The sequence below is a fragment of the Corylus avellana genome, chromosome ca3 (genome assembly GCF_901000735.1).
Source record: "Corylus avellana chromosome ca3, CavTom2PMs-1.0".
NCBI classification, from domain to species: Eukaryota; Viridiplantae; Streptophyta; class Magnoliopsida; order Fagales; family Betulaceae; genus Corylus; species Corylus avellana.
The window spans coordinates 21482289-21505622 of NC_081543.1; the positions used below are offsets into that span (position 1 = coordinate 21482289).

Here is a 23334-nt window from a genome sequence, read left to right on the forward strand (position 1 = left end):
TTTGCTATATAGCTTTTGCAAGTGCGAGGTCGAATCCACAGGAAATTGTGTTGCAAAAATCAATTTTTAATTTAAATTAATTCTATCTTAACCTAGTTCTGAAGTTCGAGTGGTTTTGTAGTGCAAAATAAAATAAACTAAATTAAAAACTGAAATGTAATCAACTGATAAAAGACTAAGGTTTCAAAATTCACCTCACCAAATCAAAGCACACATTCTCATGTTTTGTTCATACATCCGACAAGCAATTAAACCCTATGCATGTTCTATTGTTTTTATAAAATTAACCTATTAAAACATTCGATGAGTCCATCCTTATTACAAATCACAATGAATATCCAATTGAGACCAAAACATCCAATGTATCCATTTGAATAACGAAAAACAATGGATATCCAATTTCAATCAAAAGATTCGATGTATCCATTGGATGAAACACAAGGAATATCCAATGTTTTCACAATTTTATGAACAACAATCAATCACAATTTTCTCATATAATTGAATTGAAATGAACATACACTACATTAAAGGTCAGAATTGTACGAACCACATGAGAAATATAAAACAAATCAATGGTGAGGCTTCATCTTCAACCTTAGTTGAAGACTTAACCTCTCATGACAAAAGGAATCATAAAGAAACTAATTAACTTCATTAAAATGAAATACTTACAAAAGAATTCATGTTCAAAGTGACAAAATGCCTAGAAAACAAGAAAATGACAAAGAACGGCGCCCCTGGCGCGCCTCCGTACGCTTACAAAGAAAAAAATATATCATATTTATAATAAAAAACTAGGGTTTCAGCACTGTCAGGTCGAACGAGTGCACTCGATCGTACTCTTGCAAATATCAAGTCTTCTCGCGGCGCAGCGCTCGTGCGCTGGTTGCTTGGGTGTATGCTGGAGTGAGCTTGAGTGCGCCCATGATGCGCTCAAGCGTGGGTGCCATGAGCTCAATCGCACTTCCAGAATTCCACTTTTTCCCGCTTCTTTTCAATTTTCACCTTAAAGCCACATTTTTCTCTTAAAAACCTGCAAAACGCTAAGACACCAAAACTAACAAAAAAATCAGAAAATAACAAAGCTAAAGGCTTAGCAAACATAAATTAAGGGGCCCAAATATGCAATATTTGGCGCTCAACAATCATTTAATTATGAATCTGAGTCCTTTGACTTATTTTTGGACAAAATAGATTGTAATCGTTTTGAGTTGGATTATCATGAGCACATTAGCATACTGTCTGCGAGGTATGAAATTTGAGCTTAATCGTGTTTGTCTTGAGGTTTGTTGGATGACTTATGGATGAATAACCTTGGCTTGTAGAAAAAAAGAAAAAAAAAAAGAAAAAAAAAAAGGAAAGAAAAAGAGAGATCATTTTGAGTTTTTCACTGAGTAACCGGACCTCTTGCCTCATTAAGTATTGAGTGTTCGCATAAAAAGGTAAGAAGTTCAGATTGATTGATGGTTGGGCTAGTTTGGGTATGTAGCCTTTTTTACTTGAGTTAATAAGCCCTTAGGGATGTTCTGCATTTAGTGCCCTAAAGCCTAGTTTGGGAGTTACTAGCCTAACTCTCATTACATGGGTCAATTAGAAAGCTTAAGAGAGCTAAGCATTGCACTGCCTACACATAAAAAAAAAAAAAAGAAAAAAAAATGCATATCTTGCCTTGGATGTTTCATCGGATAGGGGATTCCTACAAATTTTAAGGTTCTAAACCATTTGTCTTGAGATTAAATTGAAGCCTCATGATTATATGCTAAATTCACTTTGCACCTATCTGAACATATGATGTCTCAATTGTCCATGTGTGAGTGATTTGATTTTGGATGACCTAAAGACTGTGAAGATGATGTTTGTTTTTTTAAGCTTGCTCATGAATAAGAACCATTGTTATAGTGCTGAGAATGTTTGTGGGTATCATTTCTGTTAAACCCTCACAAGACTTTACTCGTCCACTAGGGATGCCTAGGAGCTTAAAAGGCTTGTTGCATATGCCAAATGCAATTGTATTTCCCACAACAGAGAATTTATGTTTCATGTTTTCATTTTATTTTTTGTTTTGTATTGCTTAAGGACTAGCAATATGTAAGTTTGAGGGTGTTTAATGAGTGCCAAATATTGCATATTTGAGCCCTTTAATTTGCATGTGTTAATCCTTTAGTTGTATCATAATCTAATGTTTTGTTTTAGTTTTGTGATTTTAGTGTTTTGCAGGTTGCTAAGGGAAAATTGCGGACTAAATGAAAGAAATGCAAGTGCTGGAAAAGGGCATCAAGAAGTGACCATCTGGACGAGGAAAACTCCCGTCCAGACGGATGTGTGCTCGAGTGCATTAATCACACGCTCGAGCGCACATGGGCGAAGCACCCGTTCGGACGGTGAACAATCCCGTCCAGGTGGATCACTTATCAAACAAATTCCAGCCACCCTTTTTTAGGTTAAAATCCCTAGAAAACCCTAGTAAAAGCCCTATAAATAGAAGAGACTTTAGAGGAGGCTATAGAGGCTGCTAAGTACAAAATTTCAGAGTAGAGAGAAGAAAGTGTAGGATTTTCCTAGCCTTTGGAACTCTCAATTTTGGGGTTTTCAATTTGTAAGCATCTTAAAACCTCCATGGATTCAATTATTCTTGTATTATTTTTCAATTCCATGAGATGTTAAACCCTCAACTAAGGTTGAGGATGAAGCCTCATTTATGATTAGCAATAATATTTTCCAATTAAATGAGTTTGATTTTCCAATTGTTCTATTTCAATTCAATTAGTAGAAGACGTTCATTTAATTGATTGGTTTGATTTTCTTTGTAAAAAAAAAATTGGATATCCCTTGTGATTTATTCTACGGATACATTTGATAATTTGATTTAAATTGGATATCTTTTGTAATTTACGGTTACATCTGATGATTTAATTTTAATTGGATATCTTTTGTGATTTGTGCATGAATGGATAGATTGGATGGTTTTAATTAATTCCTTGGAGCAAAGTAGAACATACAGAAGATTTTTATTGTGAGAACTTTGGAAATATTATTGATCAATGAGAATATGTTGCTATAATTTTGTGAGTGCGGATTCTGAAACCTTGGTGCTTCATTACTTCATTGCCTATTCACGAAATCTACTATTGAGCTCTTGCAATTGAAAGTCTATAGTAGCATTGAATATGTCAAAATGATAATCATGGTCCACTATAATGTGATCCCGTTGATGAGGACCTCGGCCTTCAGCTTAACAATCACACAAATTTGGAATGTCAATTTCAAACTGCTTGGAGAAAGAGACTATTTTCTCAAGCAAATTATCCCAATCTTCATTTTTCAATTTTTGAAGAAGTACTTCTGTATTAGAAAATAAGTGTATAGCATCCAAGATGTCTTGAGATTTTTGTTGCAAATGTTGACAAAGACAATCGGTTGTACCCATGATTTCCCTCATCAAATGTAAAATGAATATAAATTTGAAGGGTGTAATCATTTTATAAGCAGTATTATCATCTTCACCTTGAGAGTAAGAGGATCCTTATTTTATAATATTTTCAAGCATTGAACAAGTAGGATTAAACATCCCTAGTAGGCTACAAATAAAATGAAAATGAGAACCCCAACGAGAATCAGCAGCTTGTTTCAAAGTGCCAATTTGGTTAGCTCATTTTCCAGTTTCAAGTTTATCAATAGCTATCAAATGTGTGATATCTACTTCTTGAGCATCTTGCAGTCCACCATGATATTTACAGGAAGCATCAGCCACATTGATAATGAGATTCAAATTTAAGAAGAACTCATGAACATAAACTATCTCTCAAGATGCAGTAACTAATGCTAATTATAATCGATGTGGAAAAAAATTTAGTATGCACAAGGAAAATCATTAAGAAATACTGCGTGCAATTCTTTCCATTCACCACACATATTGGTAGCACCATCATATCCTTGTCCACGAATACTTTGAATATCAAGATGATTTTGAGAAAGAACATGAGATGTGTTATCCATTAAAGTCGATGCCGATGTATCTTTAACATGGGCAATATCAAAGAAGCGTTCTTGTAGAAAACCATCTTTGTTAATAAATCTAAAAACAATGGCCATTTGTTCTCAGACTCATCTCGTGCTTCATCAATAATAATGCAAAATTTTGAATTACCAATTTCTTCACGAATTGCATCTCGTACACTTTTTGCCAAGACATGTAAAATATCTTTTTGGACATAATGTGAAGTATATTTTGCATTTTGTGGAGAATTTTCTAAAACAACCTTAGCAATATCCTCGTTGTAAATGGACATAGGTTTTATCAACTCAAGAAAATTGCCATGATTTTTTGAATCGGGACCTTCATCATGACCTCTAAAAGCACATCATTGAGATGTTAAATATGGAACAAAATCGATTGAAGTCTTCAATTGCAATCGATTCTTCAATTTTTCTTCTAAAGTTTGCTTATCTATCACCTTATCAATTTGTTGAGATTAGTTCATCAAACTGTCATAACACTTAACAGCATTATTATGAGGTGAACATGACCCATTTTCCATATGGACCAAAAAAGCACAATGCATACTATCATTAACTTTCTTTCAATTACGAAATCCCTCAATAGTAAATGCATGAGCTCCAAACCGTCCCATTGGCTCTTTAGTGAAAAGATAACAGGGTAAACAATAAATAACATCTTTTGCAAAAGAATATTTTAACCAATCAAACATCTTATACCATGATGATTGAAATCTTCGGCGATTTTGTTCATTTTCCGAAAACGGGAATTCAAAACTATTAAAATGAATGAATCTATATGGACCGACTTTAAGATAAGCACGTCCCATTTTATCATGTTGATTAATAGTATATTCCCATATTTGAGGACATAACCCAAGATCATGTTGTGGAGTAGAAATGTCAACTAACTCTACTACTTGAGATTCAATTCTTGGTATCTTAGAAGGACGTTGCTCAAAAGCTAAATTTTGCGGATTAGATGTCGAGGAAGACATTTTAGAATTTGAATCATCAACTTTTTTTTATTAAAAAATGCATCAATTGTTTTTTACTTGCCTATGATGCAATCTAAGATTTTTCAGAAACCTGAAAAAATTATTTGTCTATTAGTTTTAATACTTCTCACACTAAACAATTCATGCCTAATGGCACATACTCCAATGATGTTATAATAAAATTAATAGCATATTCCAATAGCTATTAATCTAACAAATCAACAAAAAATGTATTAATAAAAAGAACAAACAATAACAAATAATATACATGAGATTGGCAATAATTTACTGATATGGTCTTTTTGTATGCAAAAATAATCAATGATAAAATTACCATTCTCAATTGAATGAATTCTTAGAGGATAGGGCTATGTTGAGGGTGTTGAACCTCAAGGACTGCACATGCCTTGTTATCAAGTTTGTCAAGATTAAAAGTAACTTAAAAGAAGGTGTTGATTTAGTTTGGAAGACTTAAGTGCATAAAGTAAACGTAAAAGATAATTGGAATAGAATAAGTAGAGAGTAGGGTATTGACTTCACCGCTATCCGCACAACAATGGTTATTCATATTTAATCAGAGAAATTCATTATATGCATGATAAAAATAATCAAGAAAGTACAATTATTAAGAAATAAGTATAATCTATCTTCGGTTGGCACGGACTGTCCACCTAACCACTAAGATGTGGTACGATCCGTCTTCCCTAGCTTTGGACTATCTAATTCCTTAATAGGCTACACATAATCAAGGGATAAGCATAACCCATCTTCGGTTGGTACAAACCGTCTACCTAAATTACACTAAACTAGGGTGCAGTACAATTTGTCTTCTCTAGGCATGGCCAATCAAACCCTCTTGATCATGTGTCAACTAAAATCGTTGTATAATCATCATTCTCATAATCACAGAAAACAAGAATGATTTGAGTTCAATAAAGGTAAAAAGCTTTCTAAGACAAGAGAAGAATTTTACCAATATTGAGTTTTGAATTTAAGAACAATTGCAATAAAACCTTAAGAACAATAACAAATAGTAGCAATCCTCTAAATTATACAACTATCATACATGTGCTTGGATATGGCTACATCAATACCCCCACAAGGAGTTTAGCCATTCATGACTCTGCTAGGATGGCCTCTTGCCATGATCTTCTTCCTTTCAACTCTTAAAGCCTCAAAGAAAATTTTGTATGAATTTTGCTCGCAGCTAGCAATGTATCTTTCTTCATGAATTTAAGGCCTATTTATAAGGTGTAAACAAACCCTAGAAACCCTAGAAGTCCTAGAAAAACCGTAGTTCAGTCTACTAGTCCAAGTAGGAGACCTAAAACCCTTTCCATATTGGATTTGGACTTTTGCCGGATTCAGACACCCACGTGCACTCGAGCCCAAGGAATGGGGCGCTCAAGCGTAGGTGTGGTCGAGCTTAGAGGCTGGGGCACTCAAGCGTAAGTGCGCTCGAGCCCTTCTGCTTGTGTGCTTGATTCCAGGTCTTCAAAAGGCTCTCAAAGTGTGCTTTAAGCCCAATTTTCAATGGAGTTTTTTGCATATTTCATTTAAAACCTAAAAAAACCAAAACAAAAGTAAATAGATAATATTGCTAAGGAATTTACATATGCAAGTTAAGGGGCTTGAATATGCAACATTCAGCACTTATCTTCTATTGAAACTCGTTGATTCTTGATAAAATCCCAGAGTATATATAAAAAAACACCTAAAAAAATGCCAATAGTGTTTTAATCAGAATAAGAGAAACAAAATTTTAATATATATATATATTCTACAAACAATGAAACAAAGCTCAGAGAGAAGATCGAAAAAGATGAAAAGAAAAATTGAGAAATAGAGTATATTGTATAAAATAATTGAAGAATGAAGAAAAGGACTTAGGCCTCACGGTGCACTCTCCCTCCCTCTGTCTTAGACTCTTAGTCCCTTTGGACATCGGCAGATATACAAGGATAAGTCAAATCTATGTAGTGAACTCTTGCCGGGTAAGTCAAATCTCTCCCCCTCTCTTTCAGACTCTCAGTCCCTCTTGCGAGTAGCGGTTGCGTCTTGGTATAATGGTATTACAGTGCTAATTCTAAGCTCTCTTTTGTTCTTCCTAGGTTTGGCTGTCTGGGTTATAGGGTTAGGGTGAGATTTATATTTTTTTATTTTTTATTTTTACTTTTATTTAGATTGAGACTAAAATGGTCCTTTCAATTCTCACAATGCCCTCGCAATTCTCAAATCACACTTGCAGCTTCTCCTTGCACAGTGTGAAGCAAATCCAATCAATCAACTAAGTTTCTTTTCTTCATTTTTTTGCTCCGAAACACACAGCGTGTTGGAGAGGCCACACATGCTTTTTTTTTTTTCTTCTTTTTATTATTATTTTTATTTTTATTATTATTTTTAAATGGACATAAAAAAAAAAAAAAAAAATTACTCAATGTATATCTACCATGTTCTTGCCATTCGTACATGATAGTCCACATTATATGTTCAATTATTATGAATCACATAATAAGCAAATATCCATTTAAAATATATATATGCATTTCGTAACTTTAGTAAGCTTGTGACATGATCTCTTTATTTGAATTATGGAATTAAAAGTATGCTCAGTTCGTAAACATATCGCCTAGTAAAATAAAAACCATTCCATTTACTTACTACGGGTGATTCTCCTCACTCTCGAACCTCGTAACCCCCTCCTCACTGCAATCATATACTAGTATTAGACATACAACACACTAACACCTTAAACTTACAAATGAAAATCGTAATCATTCATTAAGCAACTATAATCAATGGTTAGTCGTTATTGCTTTCATCAATCATTCGATCTCGAGGGTTGATCATTCAATCTTGAGGGTCGATCGTTCAAACAAGAAGGACCAATCGTTTGACAATCTCGAGGGTCCATCATTCGATATTGAGGGTCGATCGTTCGAACAACATGGACTGATCATTTGAGCTTGGGGATCAAACATTTGATGACTACTAGAATGTATGAACAACTTAGATCTCCTGTACAAATCTTTTACTGAGCTCAATCACAACTCCTAATGATTCTAAAAGGCCTAAAAAACAATAACGATGGGTTAAATACTCATCCAACTACATTCATGTAATACCCATGCACGATTCAACATAAAAAGTATAAGGTAGTAAACCAAGATATTTTAAATCCACAATATGCATGTTAAATCATGAAAACAATAGCTTATTGATAATATACAAGGCCAATATCATTACAAGAACGAGATCAAGCTTAGAGATTTACCTTTGTAATGCCCAAAAATTTCAAAAACCTTAAAAAGAGAATTTATTAAAAACAAATGCTTGTTTTAACAATCAATAACGCTCCATTAATTTTAAAGATTTTTTAATATAACCATAAAAGCAGTACTCTTTTGGTGAAAACATTTGATTTGAAAAAAACAGCTTAGAAACCCAATTTTAGCTTTTGGTCAAACGTTCACTGGGCAACCACCTAACGTTCGAGCCCCACCTTAAGCGTAAATGTTTGCCAAAGGACCACTCCGAACGTTCGTTGACCAAATTGTAAATCATTGGGTATTGATCAAACGTTCAACCTACAATCATAGAACCATTGTGTAATAGTACACCGAATGTTTGCGCATAGTACCGAATGGTCAGTGATAGTTTAAAAAGCAATTTTAACCCATTATCCAACTTTTCAACTTTAAGCACGCCCCTCCCCCTATGAATACCACCTATTCCTCGCCCCACTCCAACCCTGTACCAGAAACCCTAATTCTAAAGTGAGAAGAGATTCTAGAGAGAAAATGATGAGATTTTGGAGTGGGTTGCAATCTTCAAGGTAAACTCTTCTGTAATCAGTTGGTTTTCATGTTATTTTTATGATTTTCATGCTCTTTACAAAGTCTTAAGATACCATCATAAGTTTGTGTTATCATGCTCTTTAAAAAGAGTAAAGGGTTTTTAAACGTTTTAAAAACACCTCATGTTTCCTTAGGTTTGCACGCTATTATTGTTTGTTATGTTTACATGCACTCATTAAGAGCCTAATATGATGATTTTTTAAGTGATGATTTGAGGATAGGAGCTTTGCACACATTTTGGCATCTGACCGAACATTCTCTACATTATGACTGAATGTTCGCCCTTGAACCAAAACGTTCGGCCATAAGGCAAGACATTCGAACAGTGTCCAAAATGGGCTAAATTAGGGTTGTTGTGACCTTAAGCTAGTTTACTTTTCGATAAGGACCTTATGTATTTATAATAGGTTTTCTAGTACTGTGTATAACAATAAACTATGTTTCGTTATAGCAAAAGTTCAAAATGTATGAGGAATCAAGCGAGCGGATGAGATAAGTAAATACTTATAATTGCTTTCCATAAAAATGTGCAATATCTCAGCTGATTAAGTACACGTATGTTATGAACATTATTAATTTTTCATGCAACTTGGTAAATGCCTTAATAACTGATTAATAAGATCATCGTGTGACATGGTAATGGCCATAGGATTACTATGTAAACTTGATTTTATGGTCAAATGTGTATGTGTTATATGGGCCTTCAATCTAATACATGTTTCGTGATTGGCGCAACCATGTTTGATTGGCGGGTCACTACAGGACGTACATCATTAATAGTGTGGGCTACTCGAGATCGAACTCAGTCATACTACTAGTGTTATGAATGGTAGAGTTCAATATTTGGGGCACGAGTATTGTATTACTGGTCATTCGTGACATCGCTAACCCTTCTAAGAAGGGGTAATATCTCTAGTAGACTATATATGATAATTATGACCTCTTAAAACATTAGTTTTCTACATTAAAACTTAGGCGATTGTTCTAGAATTACACCTATACATCTTAGAAACCAAAACTATACTTTTATGGTGTAATAACAGAGGCAACACCTCAATTGCTTATAAAAAAATAAATGTCTATTACTACATATGAATAAGAGCTCATTTCATACTCAATTGTGAGATTTACTTATTAAGTCTTACACTTTCACAGTATTTGTGGTTGGTGAGGTTATCTATTGAACCACTTTTAAAGGAAATAGCCTGAAGTCAATTTTGCATACACCAAGTTTGATTAGAATGACCATACTGATTAGTAGCTCTAAGTCTATGATTGATGTAAATACATACATACTTTATGATTATTAGATATCTCAGATTTGTCATTTTCACCTTCTGCTACATTTAGTCTAAGTTTATAAGACGGACAATCCATTCAGTTGGTTACTAGTTAACCAATTGGAGAAATTGCCAGTTACCCTACCAAAATGGTCAAAGCCAGTTTTGGGAGCATTACAACCTTCTCTTGGGATGAAGTTCTCAAGAGTTGATAAGTGCTAAAATATTCATATTTTAGCCCCTTAATTTATATTGGTTAATCCTTTAGTTTTGTTAGTTTGTGCAATTTTACTTCATTTTTGTGTTTTATGTCTTTTTATAGGTTTTTGAGGAAAATGAAGCATTCTAGAAAATTCAAGCTTAAAGGGTAGTTTTGGAAAATTCTGGAAGTGAGGAAGTTCAGACTCAAGCCATGTAGCTGGTGCGCTCGAGGGCACATTGCCTAGGCTTGAGCGCATATGCACTCGAGCTCCCCACACCAGAGATCGATCGCAGATGTGCGATCGAGCGCACTTGGGTGCCGGAGAAAATTCAGACACGCAGCAAGACTCCTTTTCCTTTCCAAACTAGGTTTTCTAAGTCCTAGTTGTACTAGGACTTTAAACCTACGAGTTTACTAGGATTTCTAAGGTTTCTAGGTCTTTCCTAAGCCTATAAATAGACCTCTAAGCCTCACAAATTCTACACACAATTTCAAGGGGGAGAATTGGAGGCTCTTCAAGGAAGTGTTTTTCGGATTTATTCTTTTCCTTTTATTTTATTATGAAGATGTTTAGCATCAAACTCATGTGTAACTAAATATTTTAGTAGGGCTAGATTGAAGCCCTAGTTATGTCTCTTTAATATATTAATATTGATGCCTTTGTGATAATCATATTGTGATGCTTAACTTGATTAATTTCTGTTTTATAGAATTTCTCATATGAATGTGTTTGGCCAACATATGCATGTGGTATGGATTAGTTATTTAAATCAATTTGGATGATCGAGTCCTGGGCTTAATAGAGTAACAAAAGAATCTCCTCACAGGTTCTTGGGTTAATCAACATGAAAAACCGGGAGTAGACACCTATGCCCTAGGTTCCATGTGTTTGTCGATTTTCACAGGTTTATGCTTTCTTAAAGAACAACTTAGTAGACACCCATGCTAAATCCTTTAAGGAATAAAAGAATTAGAATAGACACCCATGCCTAATTCGTTGCTTAGGGAGATCAATAACTTAAGGAATAGACACCCACGCCCTTAGGTTGGCAAACTTTAAGTATTCATAATATGATTAGAGTATTGGCATAATGTTATATTATTTGAGCATGATTAGTGGTGGATATCAAAGCCCTACCTTTATCTTTATTAATTCAAAAATCAATCTTTGTCTTGTTTTAATTACGAAATTAATTTTAAGCATAATTTACGGCAATTCTCGTGTGAATGATCTCGTACTTGCATCCTATACTACTATTTTAATCTTGTGCACTTGCGAGTTAAAACGTACATTTATTCGCCTATTAATTTAGGTGGATATTTGCACAACAAGAGTCACCTTCCCTCTCTAGGATTCACTCACTTTCACTCTCTAGGCTTTATGGTGTGTAAGAATGACAAAAATGATTTTTTTGGGTCGTAAGGATGCTTGTATAGGGTATCATGGACGCTCAAGGGTTGGGGTGGCTAAAAATTAAATGCTCCCAAATTGCGTTGACTGTTCGATAGGAAAAGTCCAACGATCGAAAGGAAACTTTGATCGTTCGGTAGAAAAGATCAATCGCTATGAAATAATTCAAAACATTTGTTTTGTTAAAATATTTCTAACATGGGTTTTGTAAATGCTTTATTGGAATCCTTTCTACACAAATTCAACTAAGAGTCTCGGATTTGTAAATTATCATTACCATTTAAATAAAAAACAAAAATAGGGAAAACTTCACAAAACCTCCCTGAACTTCAACGTGTCTTGAAAGTACAACATGTAGTTCAAACTCTTAGTTAATGGTATCAAACTTTTAGTTTTTTTTCAATTACCTCATTGCATTAAATCTTGTCAAAATTTTCAAAATACCCATATTTTTTTATTTATAAAAGATAAAAAACTAAGATTGAAAGTACAACAAGTAGTTCAAATTCTTAATTAATGGTATCGAACTTTTAGTTTTTTTCAATTACCTCATTACGTTAAATCTTGTCAAAATTTTCAAAATACCCATATTTTTTTATTTATAAAAAATAAAAAACTCAGATTGAAGCGTTTATTTATTTTTTTTATATATATATAAAAAAATATTTGCAATATTTTTGCAACATCTTGCAATTTTTTTTAATATAAAAAATAGGGGTATTTTGGAAATTTTGACAAAATTTAACGAAAAATCCTAACAAAATGGAGTAATGAAAGAAATTGAAAGTTCGATACTGTGATGACCAAAAAATATAAAACCCAATTCTAGCCGTTAAGGGAAAAAAAAAATTTGGTAAACATTTTTATAAAAAAAAAACATTACTTGCAATTACTTTAAACCCCTTTCTAATTTTAAAGAAAACAAACCAAAAACCCTATTTTTTTCCCTCTCATTGAACGTTTAGTAGGGGACCAGCGAACGTTCAATGTTAACCTTAGTGCAAACATTTAACTAGGGACCACACCGAACGTTCGACAATTAATCTAAAACCATTGGGTATTGACCTACATTCGATCTGAAACCCTAGAACCACTGTGCAATAGTACACCAAATGCTCAAGCATAGTACTGAATAATCGATGTTAGTTTTAAAAGTAGTTTTAAACCATTCTCTACCTTGTCTAGCATACACCACCCCCTCCCCTATAAATATCCTACCATTCTACCCCATTTCCCTCACTTCCACATTTCCACTAACCTTAAACCTAGAAAGAGAAATCTTAGAGAAGAGAGAAAGAAGATTTGAGCTTTGCCTTGCCCTCCTTGAGGTAAGCCCTCTATACTAAGTTGATTTTTCATACTTCTTGCAACCTTTAATGTACCGTGATTGAGTTTTTTTATGATTTTCCCTTAAAATACAAAAATGTTTCTAAATGCTTTAAATCGCTTCATGATTTCATGAACTTGCATGTTGATGTGCTATAAGAGCCTATTAAAGGCCTAGGATGAGATTTATTACGTGTTGGTTTGAAAGTAGGAGCCTTGCATGAACATTGGCATTCTGACCGAACTCCATGCTCTTTGGCCGAAAGTTCAACCTCAAGTTCAAACGTTCGATCATATGATAGAATGTCCGACCAGTGTCCATGATGTGTAAAATTAGGGTTTTCTGACCTTCCAGCTAAATGCTTCTCGATTAAGGCTTTACGTATAGTAGGTTTTCTAGTACTACTAATAACAATAAACTATGTTCATTATTGTAGGAACTTGGAATGTCGAAGGACTTGAGTGAGTCACTACAAAAAAATCACGTTTTATTGATGTCTCTACAGTAACATTTTTTTGAAACGTCACCAATTGGTGACATGTGGTCACTAAAGTCCCAATAGTAACACCCTGGTTTTTGACTGCCACACACGTCACTAAACTTTAGTGACGTTTTTTGGTGTTAAAACGTCACTAATTGGTAGTCAGTAAAAATAAGTTTTAGTAGTGAATGTATGAAGTAAGTAAATATTTACGACTGTTTTCCTTAAAAATGTGCGATATGTCAAATGACTGAGCACTTGTATATATGAGTATAATTACTTTTTATGCAACTTGATAAATGCCTTAATAACTTATTAATAAAGATGAATTGTATGACATAATATACCGGTATGTGCGGTATAGTGGCCATGGGCTTACTATATAAACTTCATTTTACGGTTAAATGTGTGTGGTATATGGGCCTTGGATCCAATAGTTGTTTTGTGATTGATGTATCCATGTTTGATTGACGGGTCACTACAGGATGTACATCATTAGTAGCGTGGGCCACCCGAGGTCGAACTCAGTCAGATTGCTAGATTATGGACGGTAGTGTATAATGGCCGGGGCATCGATATTATATTACAAGTCTCTCGAGACAACGCCAACCTTGTTGAGAATATGTAATATCTTGGGTAGACCATGTATGATAGTTATGACCTATTAATGTATTAATTTTTTGCATTAAAACTTATAGGCGATTGTCACTTGGATTACACCTATACATCTCAGAAACCAAAACTATATTTTGTGGTGTAATAATAGAGGCAAGACCTCATTTGCTTATTGCAACAAAATATATGTTTACTTATGGTTATAACAAGAGCTCATATCATACTCGACTATAAGGTTTACTTACTAAGTTTTAGACTTACGCAGTGTTTGTGGTTTGTCAGGTCATATGTTTTAAGAGGACCTTTAAAGAAAAGAAGCATGGAAACTATTATACTTACACCAAGTTCGATTAGAATGACTGTATTTCAACTAGTAGCTCCCAGTCTGTGATTAATGATAATACATATATGCATTGTGATTTATTCTATATATCTCAGATCTGTCATTTTCACCTTCTGTTACAATTACTCTGAGCATGCTTGATGGATGATTCCTTCATTCAGTTACCTGTTAACTGAACTTGAAAAATTGCCAGTAACCTCACTAAAATGGTCAATACCAGTTTTTGGGGCATTACAGATACCCTTAATTGAAAGTTTTTAAAATTTGGAAGTAGTGTAAAAACGAGTGGAAGCTCAAGGAGGTTTTGTGAAATGTTCTCCATTTTTAATTCATACTTTTGCCTCCCAATCTTAATATATTTGTCATTCATAAAGATTCACGTCAATGTTTTTTCTATTTTTTTCTATCTCATCCTACAAATTTAATATATCAATCATTAGATTTGTAAACTCATGTGGATTCCACAAAAATTTAATGATAAATTCATCCATTCACTATGAAAATTGTTAAAAGATAGTTAAAAATAAAATAAATTCTATCATTTCTCAAAATTTCTAAATATATATGTAGATGTGAGTTGTTTCCTAACAAATGAAATGACCCACTATGCCATCCTCCATTATGTCAATCCTAATCAGAAGTGCTCTTTATCTGTTAGGTTGTTTTGATTTTCAACTTTATCTTTTTCAATAATGTTGTATTAGTTGATTGATAAGGGAAAAAGGGCAGGGATTATATTAGTTGAGACTTGATAAATTAAAAAATTAAAATATTAATAATAAAAAACTGTCAGTTGTTCTTGGCATAGCGATAGAATATTAAACATTTATTACCTCATTTTTCTATGTGGTGCTGCAATATTCAGAGTCTTTGACTAAGGTCACCTAAACCTTTACTAACTGATTGACGGTTTGACCATTTGAGGAATTAATCGAAAATATAGATTTCAATGGTATGATATTGTTGATTTCTCTCATATTTGAATCTTCAACGAAAGTCAGATTTTTTTTTTTTTTTTTTTTTAAAAAAAAAAAATTATTTTTAAGATTTTTGGGTGAGGTTAGGGGGCCGTGTCCGCACTAATTAATTAAGGGTGTCTATGGGAAAGCGCTTTTTATTTTTTATTTATTTTTATTTTCTCAAATACGGCAAACTCTTTTCTTTATTCCTTTCTTACAGAAATTATAAAACTTCTTTAAAATGCATATTATATCCATCAATTCTTATTATTTAAAAAAGAAAAAAACCAAAAACAAGAAAAAAAACTTTCTCAAACAAATCTCGTAGCACATTATACAAGTAGGACATGTTAAGAAATTTATCATATTTTCTAGAGCCGATGAAACACAGAAATTGAGAAGAACCCAAAAACAAATAATCACTAAACAAAGAGATTTATCTAGAGATTTATTTGATTCACTACTAAGGATTAGGCCCACAGTTTCATTGAGGTTTTCACTATTTTCGAGAGAGATAATAGGTTTCAATAATACATCCGTCTAAACCCTAATTTTGTATCCGTCCAACGTCGAACTAGGTCGATCGAATACAAAACTAGACTCCACGTAGCTTAACACATGTCACCTGCACATTGTAAACGAATAAGTTCGACCCTTGCAAGCAATGCCACCCTTTGCTCCGTTTCTACACAACATGTTTAATTTATATTAAATACATAAAATTACTCCACCTAATTCCATCTATAGAATTAACAAAGGTGCCCGAACAAAAAAAGTCTTCGAAGATCATCTGTCAACAAGAAATTGTGGGATCTGAGAACTTCTACGTGGTCGAGTTTGCATTAATAAGGTGGTTGGGAGATCGTCAGCACCCAGCAGGTGTATTTTAATTTTATAGGTGAACTGCATGCAAATTATTCAAGTACAATAGCAAGTGACTTTAATTCCTGCCGATTGATCTCTTTCCTTTTGGGGTATAGAATATAATTAAAAAAGAACAAAAAAAAAATTGTGGGATCTGAGAACTTCTACGTGGTTGAGTTTGGATCAATAAGGTGGTTGGGAGATCGTGAGCACCCAGCAGGTGTATCTTTTAGAGGTGAACCGCATGTAAATTATTGAAGTGCAATATAGCAAGTGTTTTTAATTCCCGATGATTCCCTTTCCTTTTGGGGTATAGGAAGATATTTACTGATATTCAATGAAATCCAACTACGGCAGAGACCAAGGCAAACAAGGAGAATACATGAAATAGAAAATTCAAAACGAAATGTACTTGTGTCTAGCTAAGAAAGCCATAAGTTCAAATTCAAAGTTCAATTTTGTAATTTTATAAAATGAGTAATGCTATGTATTTAATAGACTCATACACGAAGGGCATACAATTAAGTTGACGTGATAGTAAAAAAATTAGGCTTTAAATTAGCAAGGACTTATAAAAAAAAGAAAAAAAAAAAATTCAATGGTTGATCAGTGACTACTATCACATCATCCCAGTTGTATGACAAAAATATATTACATAGAATTTCTCATATTAAATTATTTAAATGAAGGACATTTCCTACCAAGAGAAAATCAAATTCTTTCAAACTTTATCTTTCTTCTTAATAATATGGTTCCTATATAGAACAAAAAACCCAAACCCAAAATATATTTATAGAAAACATTATCCGCATAAGATTAGGAAAAAAAAAAAAAAAACAGCGGAAAGAACCGTAGTATTTCTCATATATGTATGTGGTTCCTATGTGGAACAGAAAACCCGAAATATATGTATAGGAAGATAAAATACAGATAATAGAGAACTATTTGTTTTTGAGGTTTGCAAGTCATGCAATATATTTTCTTATGATTTTCAACAGATGGCAATGCAAAGTACATTAGGGCAAGAAAAATTTGGATGAGAGATTCGTTATGAACAATCAATATTTACAAATGACTTAACATGATTAAAATTATTTTATTTTTGTAGCCTACACCTAATAATATTGTAAGTGCCAATATCCATCAGTTGTTGCAGTCGAGGGAAAAAGGGTCCACCTTGAACTATACCCACCAACACCCAGAGATACAAGTCAAAGTCCGGCAAATTGGATAATCAACTACGTACCCTCATGATAATTCTCTCAATAATATCTAATAAAATGTATCAACTTCAACACAATATCCAACACATTTCACATAATAGGCCCAACTTCTTTTTTTTTTGCACGACACGTGTTAAACACTGCAATCTCAAACTTTGTTTTGCAGGATGTTTGGGAAATGTCCTGTGTTGTCGTATGCGTCTAGAATTATGCATACGTGGAACACAGCCTGTAATGGTACGTGTCAAACATACTAAAACCATATTTGGGGTCTGTTTTTATTAAGATTTGCACGTATGTATGAATGAGATCCAGTGGTGGAGGATAAAGTATTGATTAATTTGCTTATGAAAGAGGTGATGATCATCTGGTGGTTGGCAGCACGTACACCTGTTTATTAATTTGATCTTAATTGTTGTACCATTTTGCAAATATAGATCCTCTATAATATGTTTTTTCAAGAGCATGTGTTTTATGTTGTAAGAGATCCGTATGTAGAATGTTCTTATATATTGTGAAATATATTGAAATCGTTAATTTTTTTTTTTTTTGTAATTATATTTTTATATTTTAAAAAATGTCAATTTAAAATTATTATTTTTTTAAAATTTACAATATCAACTGTCTCGTCAAAGTTTAGTGTTACATCAAACGGTTGATTTTCAAAATATATGTAAGATGTTCATAAAATTATACAAATACATTGAATTTGGACGGGAGTCTTTTAGAGATTTCACTTCTTATGTTAATATTTAACGCTGAATTTAGATGGAAGGGTTAGTATTGTAAACTTTTGAAAGATTGTAATCCTAAATTAACACAAATTTAAAAATATGATTATAAAAATAATAAAAAATCAAGAGTGATAAAGTAAAATTCTATATAGCTCGAATCTCTACATCACTCCTTTGAGATTCAAACAATATTGTAGTGTGAATAAGAATGTATGTCCAAATCAAAAGGTAATTAACGTAGTTTGATTATAACAAGTGTACACTTGGTCAATGATGACAGAAGATTTTGAAAATTTGTCAAATTGTTAACAGTTCCTGCCCTAAAAGGTTTACATGTGTACTCATGCTAGCCATATATTCTGAGAGAAATCAATGGTTTATTCCTTAATTGTTTTACACGAAAAATTGCCCATTTGTTAATATTGAATGAAATATATGATTGTAAGAAAAGAGAGTAAATAGTTATCTCAATGATAGCTTCAAGCTTGTCTCTTATTTAGCAATATTGAAAATAATATTTGATAGGTGGGAATCCATGCCACTTGTGGCCTATTTTCATAATATATAACATCTTATATATACGTTAAAATATGGATATTTATTTATTTATTAGTTGAATAAACCACACAAAATATATTATTTCGTGCAGATTAAGTTGCTAAAGCCGTTTTTTTTTTTTAAAAAAAAAAAAAAAAAAGATTTTATTGTTTCCAAATTTCCAATCAAAAAAAAAAAAAAAAAAAAAAAACTATCATCCATTCAACAAGACTAATTATGAATAATCTTGTAGCCTAGTGGTACCTCTCATTTCATTCTTGAATTTGTTTATGACATGAGATTTATGAGATTATGAATAATTATTTTGTTGAGAATTCTAAGATCAAATTAAGTCGTGCTTTGTAGGCATATAGGAATTTTTATTTTTTTTTAAGAAAAAAAAAATAAAAAAAAGTCCTGCACGAACTAAAGGCTGAACAAAAATCTGACTTTTTACGGCGACCTTGGGATTATTAAGCCAAAACTTTGACGCCTTAGAAAAAGAGCATTTGTACGCCGACCTGTTAATTTTCTTTGTCGACCTGTCGCCTCAACAAACACTTTCCGTAACACCAGCCAATTCTTACCAAGACTGTTTGGCATGACTACCTAGCTAGGTATTTTGTAGGAAAATCTTAAAGATATTATCAATTTCTCTAAATTTTAATTGTTAATTTGCTTATATGGCAAAGATGATGTGAGAGCCACATTAATTTGTAAAAAAATAAAATAAAAAGTATTGTAAAATTTGTAGTGTACTTCACAATATATGCTCATTTGGTAGGGCAAAATTGTCGGCTTATCCTTGGTCTTGATAAGGCCTCTTTTTTGAGATGACTCCTGAAATATTTGATGTGTCAATGTTGCCACAAAAGGCATATCTAAGGTGCGGACGACCAAGAGGCCAAACAGACGGGGTGATCATGGTTCCATAGCTTTAAAAATGAGAAATTTTAGGTGTTTTTTTTGTGTTCATCTGATCTTAGGTGGATATTATTTTCTAAAATAAGGACCGGCTTTTTTTTAAAAATAATATCTACTTAAAACCAGAAGAACACCTAGCATTGCCCTTTAAAATTTTCTCCTAAAATACTTATTTAGACTTAAAAATTAGGCTTATTGATCCATGTTCATGCTTTGCCCTTGATGTGAGAAGTCTTGATCGGAGACAATAGGGTGTGGCTTTGTGTGATTGGCAGTTGAAAGAAAGGCGAAAAGACCGTGAATTGTTGCGAGCATATATAGTGAGAGCACTTAAAAAAAATAAAGTTATCGAAACAAGCGGTTGATGATGCATGTGCATGGGAAGACAAATAGGAAGTGCAACACTAGATGTTATTCCACATAATGGGGACACGTAAACGTGGTGATGACGAAATGGGTGATGGAAGGGTAGAGTAAGAGTGCAATCAGGGTGAGTGGGAAAATAGGAAGGAAATTTTGAAGAATGCTGACCTGTACATGTTTGATCACCATCACTCCCATATGTACAGCAGGGCACACGAGAACCCCTCGTTTCAGCTCTAACATCCCTTTCACAACCCAAATGTAGGCCCCCCAATCTCTGGCTCTTTCCCACAATATATTAGTGTAATGAGCGTGCTAATGTCAAATACAATTTTGGGCCGGAAAGTTTTGAGGGTTTTATTATATAAAGGTGGGTGTGGGGCTTTTGGGTCATTAGACTTTTGTAAACTGTAATAGTAGTGTGATATGGGGAGGCAACCATGCTGTGACAAGCTTGGGGTAAAGAAAGGGCCATGGACGGCTGAGGAGGACAAGAAACTCATCAACTTCATTCTCACCAATGGCCAGTGCTGTTGGCGCGCCGTCCCGAAACTCGCCGGCCTCCGACGATGTGGGAAGAGCTGCCGCCTCCGGTGGACTAACTATCTTCGACCTGACCTCAAGAGAGGCCTCCTCAGCGAAGCTGAAGAGCAGTTGGTTATTGATCTTCATGCCCGCCTTGGCAATAGGTGATGACTAGCTTGCTTTATTTTCTTTCTGATTCTTATATATATATATATATGATCATTCTGCATTATCTTGTGTTTGGAGCTTTTTTAATTAACCTTAATTATATTATTTGATCATTTATATATTCCCATATATCTACATGTTCTCTTTGCCTAGCTTGCCTCCATCATACGTTAATTAAATATTAAATTCTTAGTTGTGAAGTACAAGCTATATATATTCACAACTTTCTTGTCTTCTACAATCATAACGTTGAAAATTAAACACAATTAGATACATTTTGAAATAATGTTTTTTTTTTTTTTTTTTCTCTGGGCTTTGAAACAGGATTTTCATCTTTTTTCTAAGCAATTAATTTGTTTGGTTGAGATTCAAGCAAGACATGTTGCATGTTAATTATGTTATCATTTGATTCATTACTTATGCTCATCGGATTTACTAAATTTTAACCTCAGGTGGTCCAAGATTGCAGCCAGATTGCCGGGAAGAACAGATAACGAGATTAAGAATCACTGGAACACCCACATAAAAAAAAAGCTTCTCAAGATGGGAATCGATCCTGTAACTCATGAACCACTTCAAAAACAACTATTGTCCGACGAAGCTCCGCTGTCGGACTCCCAAGAATCCGGCAACCATTGTGTCGCCGAAAACGACAGCATCATAAACTCCGAGGCCCACTCAAGCTCACCGACCGAAAACTGTTCCAGCGATGACTCTCTCTTACTAGACAACATTTGCAAAAACGAATCCTTAGTGAACAGCTTGTGGCTAGACGAAGCTCCCCTTGTCGATCCAACGTGGCAAAATCCCGCTGGCGGCTTGCCGTCCATGGAGGAAAACTGTGCATGGTTACTGGATTGCCAGGATTTCGGAATCCATGATTTTGGTTTAGACTGTTTCAGTGATATAGAATTTAACGTGATGAACAGTAATTGACACGTAGAGGCATACTGGACCTGGACTGATGATGATGATGATGAAACAAAGATGAGGAAAAATGTTAATAGCTTCATCAAATGATCATGTGCACATGTAAATGTTGTCTGGTTTTATCTATATGCATGTTTTGTTCCAGAATATTCTTGGAAGGTGGAAGGTGAACCTTGGCTCTTATGAGGTCCCTCACCAACCAAACCAAAAGTAGTACAAAAGCAAAAAAAAAAAAAAAAAAAAAAAAACCATTAAAATGTGATATTATTTAGTTCTTTAATGTACGTTTGTACTGTTACGTCGAACGTAGGGACACAGTGGGCACTGTCCAAAAGTGTTAGTGGGCTATGTCGTCGATATATATGAATCCTTTTGTACATACTGTTTCTGTGTTTATAATAAAGGGAGAAGGTAGCCGTTTTGTTTCTGTTTCTGTTTTTTGTTTATAACTTATATTCTTAAACATTGACAAATTAACGATCGACTCTTACACGCCTTTGTTTATAAAACATGAGAGAAAGATTCTTTGTTAGGTTGCTTAAGAGATGAGATTACCAGTCCATGAATTATTTATTTATTTATTTTTTCCTTTTTATTGCTGGGGATGGTACATAATTGTTGAAATGATTAAGCAAAAAATTTAACTTATCAATTTAATTGGTTATATAATTGATTTGTCAATTATACCCTCTTAAGCATTTTATCAACTATAGAATGTCGTGTCAATTTCTAAGATAATTGTAATAAAAGTACTATAGTAGTATAATTTCACGTACTATCGAAATTTTTTTTTTTTTTAGCAGTAAAAGTATGGATTAGAATCCACTCTATTTCAAGTAAAATAGAGTTAAATCATTTCATGGTCAATATTTTGTTTTGTTGCATCAAGGGCAGAATCATCTTTGCTTTCGGGGTGGCTGACCCCCACAAAATTTGAAAATTAAGTACTTTTATGAAATGGATCTCCAAACTTAATTTATATCTCCATTTTTTTTATTTATAGTTTTGTCATCCCTCTCTTAATATTCTAGTTTTGCCCTTTGTTGCATCTAATACTATACATAATACCACTCTATTTAAAATTTTTAAATGATTTAACAATATATTCACCATATCGTAATATATAATACAGCATTAAACCTATGAAATTTAATTTTTCCCATTAAAAAAAAAAAAAAAAACTCGTTGAAACGGAAAGAATCCTATCTCTAGGGTACAGTCACACCCGAACTAATGAAATAGATTGCTAGTTTAAGTTGATAGTGGCCTCCAGTATGTAATGTTACCCCAATGGGGAACGCATGGGATAATTTGCTTGACGGCTCATTATTTGATTTAAAAAGTTATTATTCATTACAAGAAGTACAGAATCACTACTAGTACCCTTTTTTAGGGCCAGGCAAGTTGGCAACCATCACCATATGTATTTATACTGCGTTTATTACGTACATGAAACTGCCCAAAAAGAAAACTCACCATATAACTCTAAACACAAAATTCCTCAAATATAACAAAAATATTAATTAATCAATAATTAAGCAAGCACACACAAAGTTCCCATTTTTACCATTAAAACCCTGAAAATTCTTTAGAT

General features: G+C 33.4%; 1 protein-coding gene across 1 annotated transcript; it reads left to right on the forward strand.

Moving 5' to 3' along the window:
• The first annotated feature begins 20543 nt into the window (after positions 1-20543).
• On the forward strand, positions 20544-22167 carry LOC132173806 (MYB-like transcription factor ODO1). Its single transcript, XM_059585415.1, has 2 exons — positions 20544-20806; positions 21263-22167. The coding sequence occupies exons 1-2, from the start codon at positions 20544-20546 to the stop codon at positions 21744-21746; spliced, it is 747 nt and encodes a 248-aa protein (XP_059441398.1). The 3' UTR covers positions 21747-22167.
• Positions 22168-23334: the final 1167 nt, after the last annotated feature.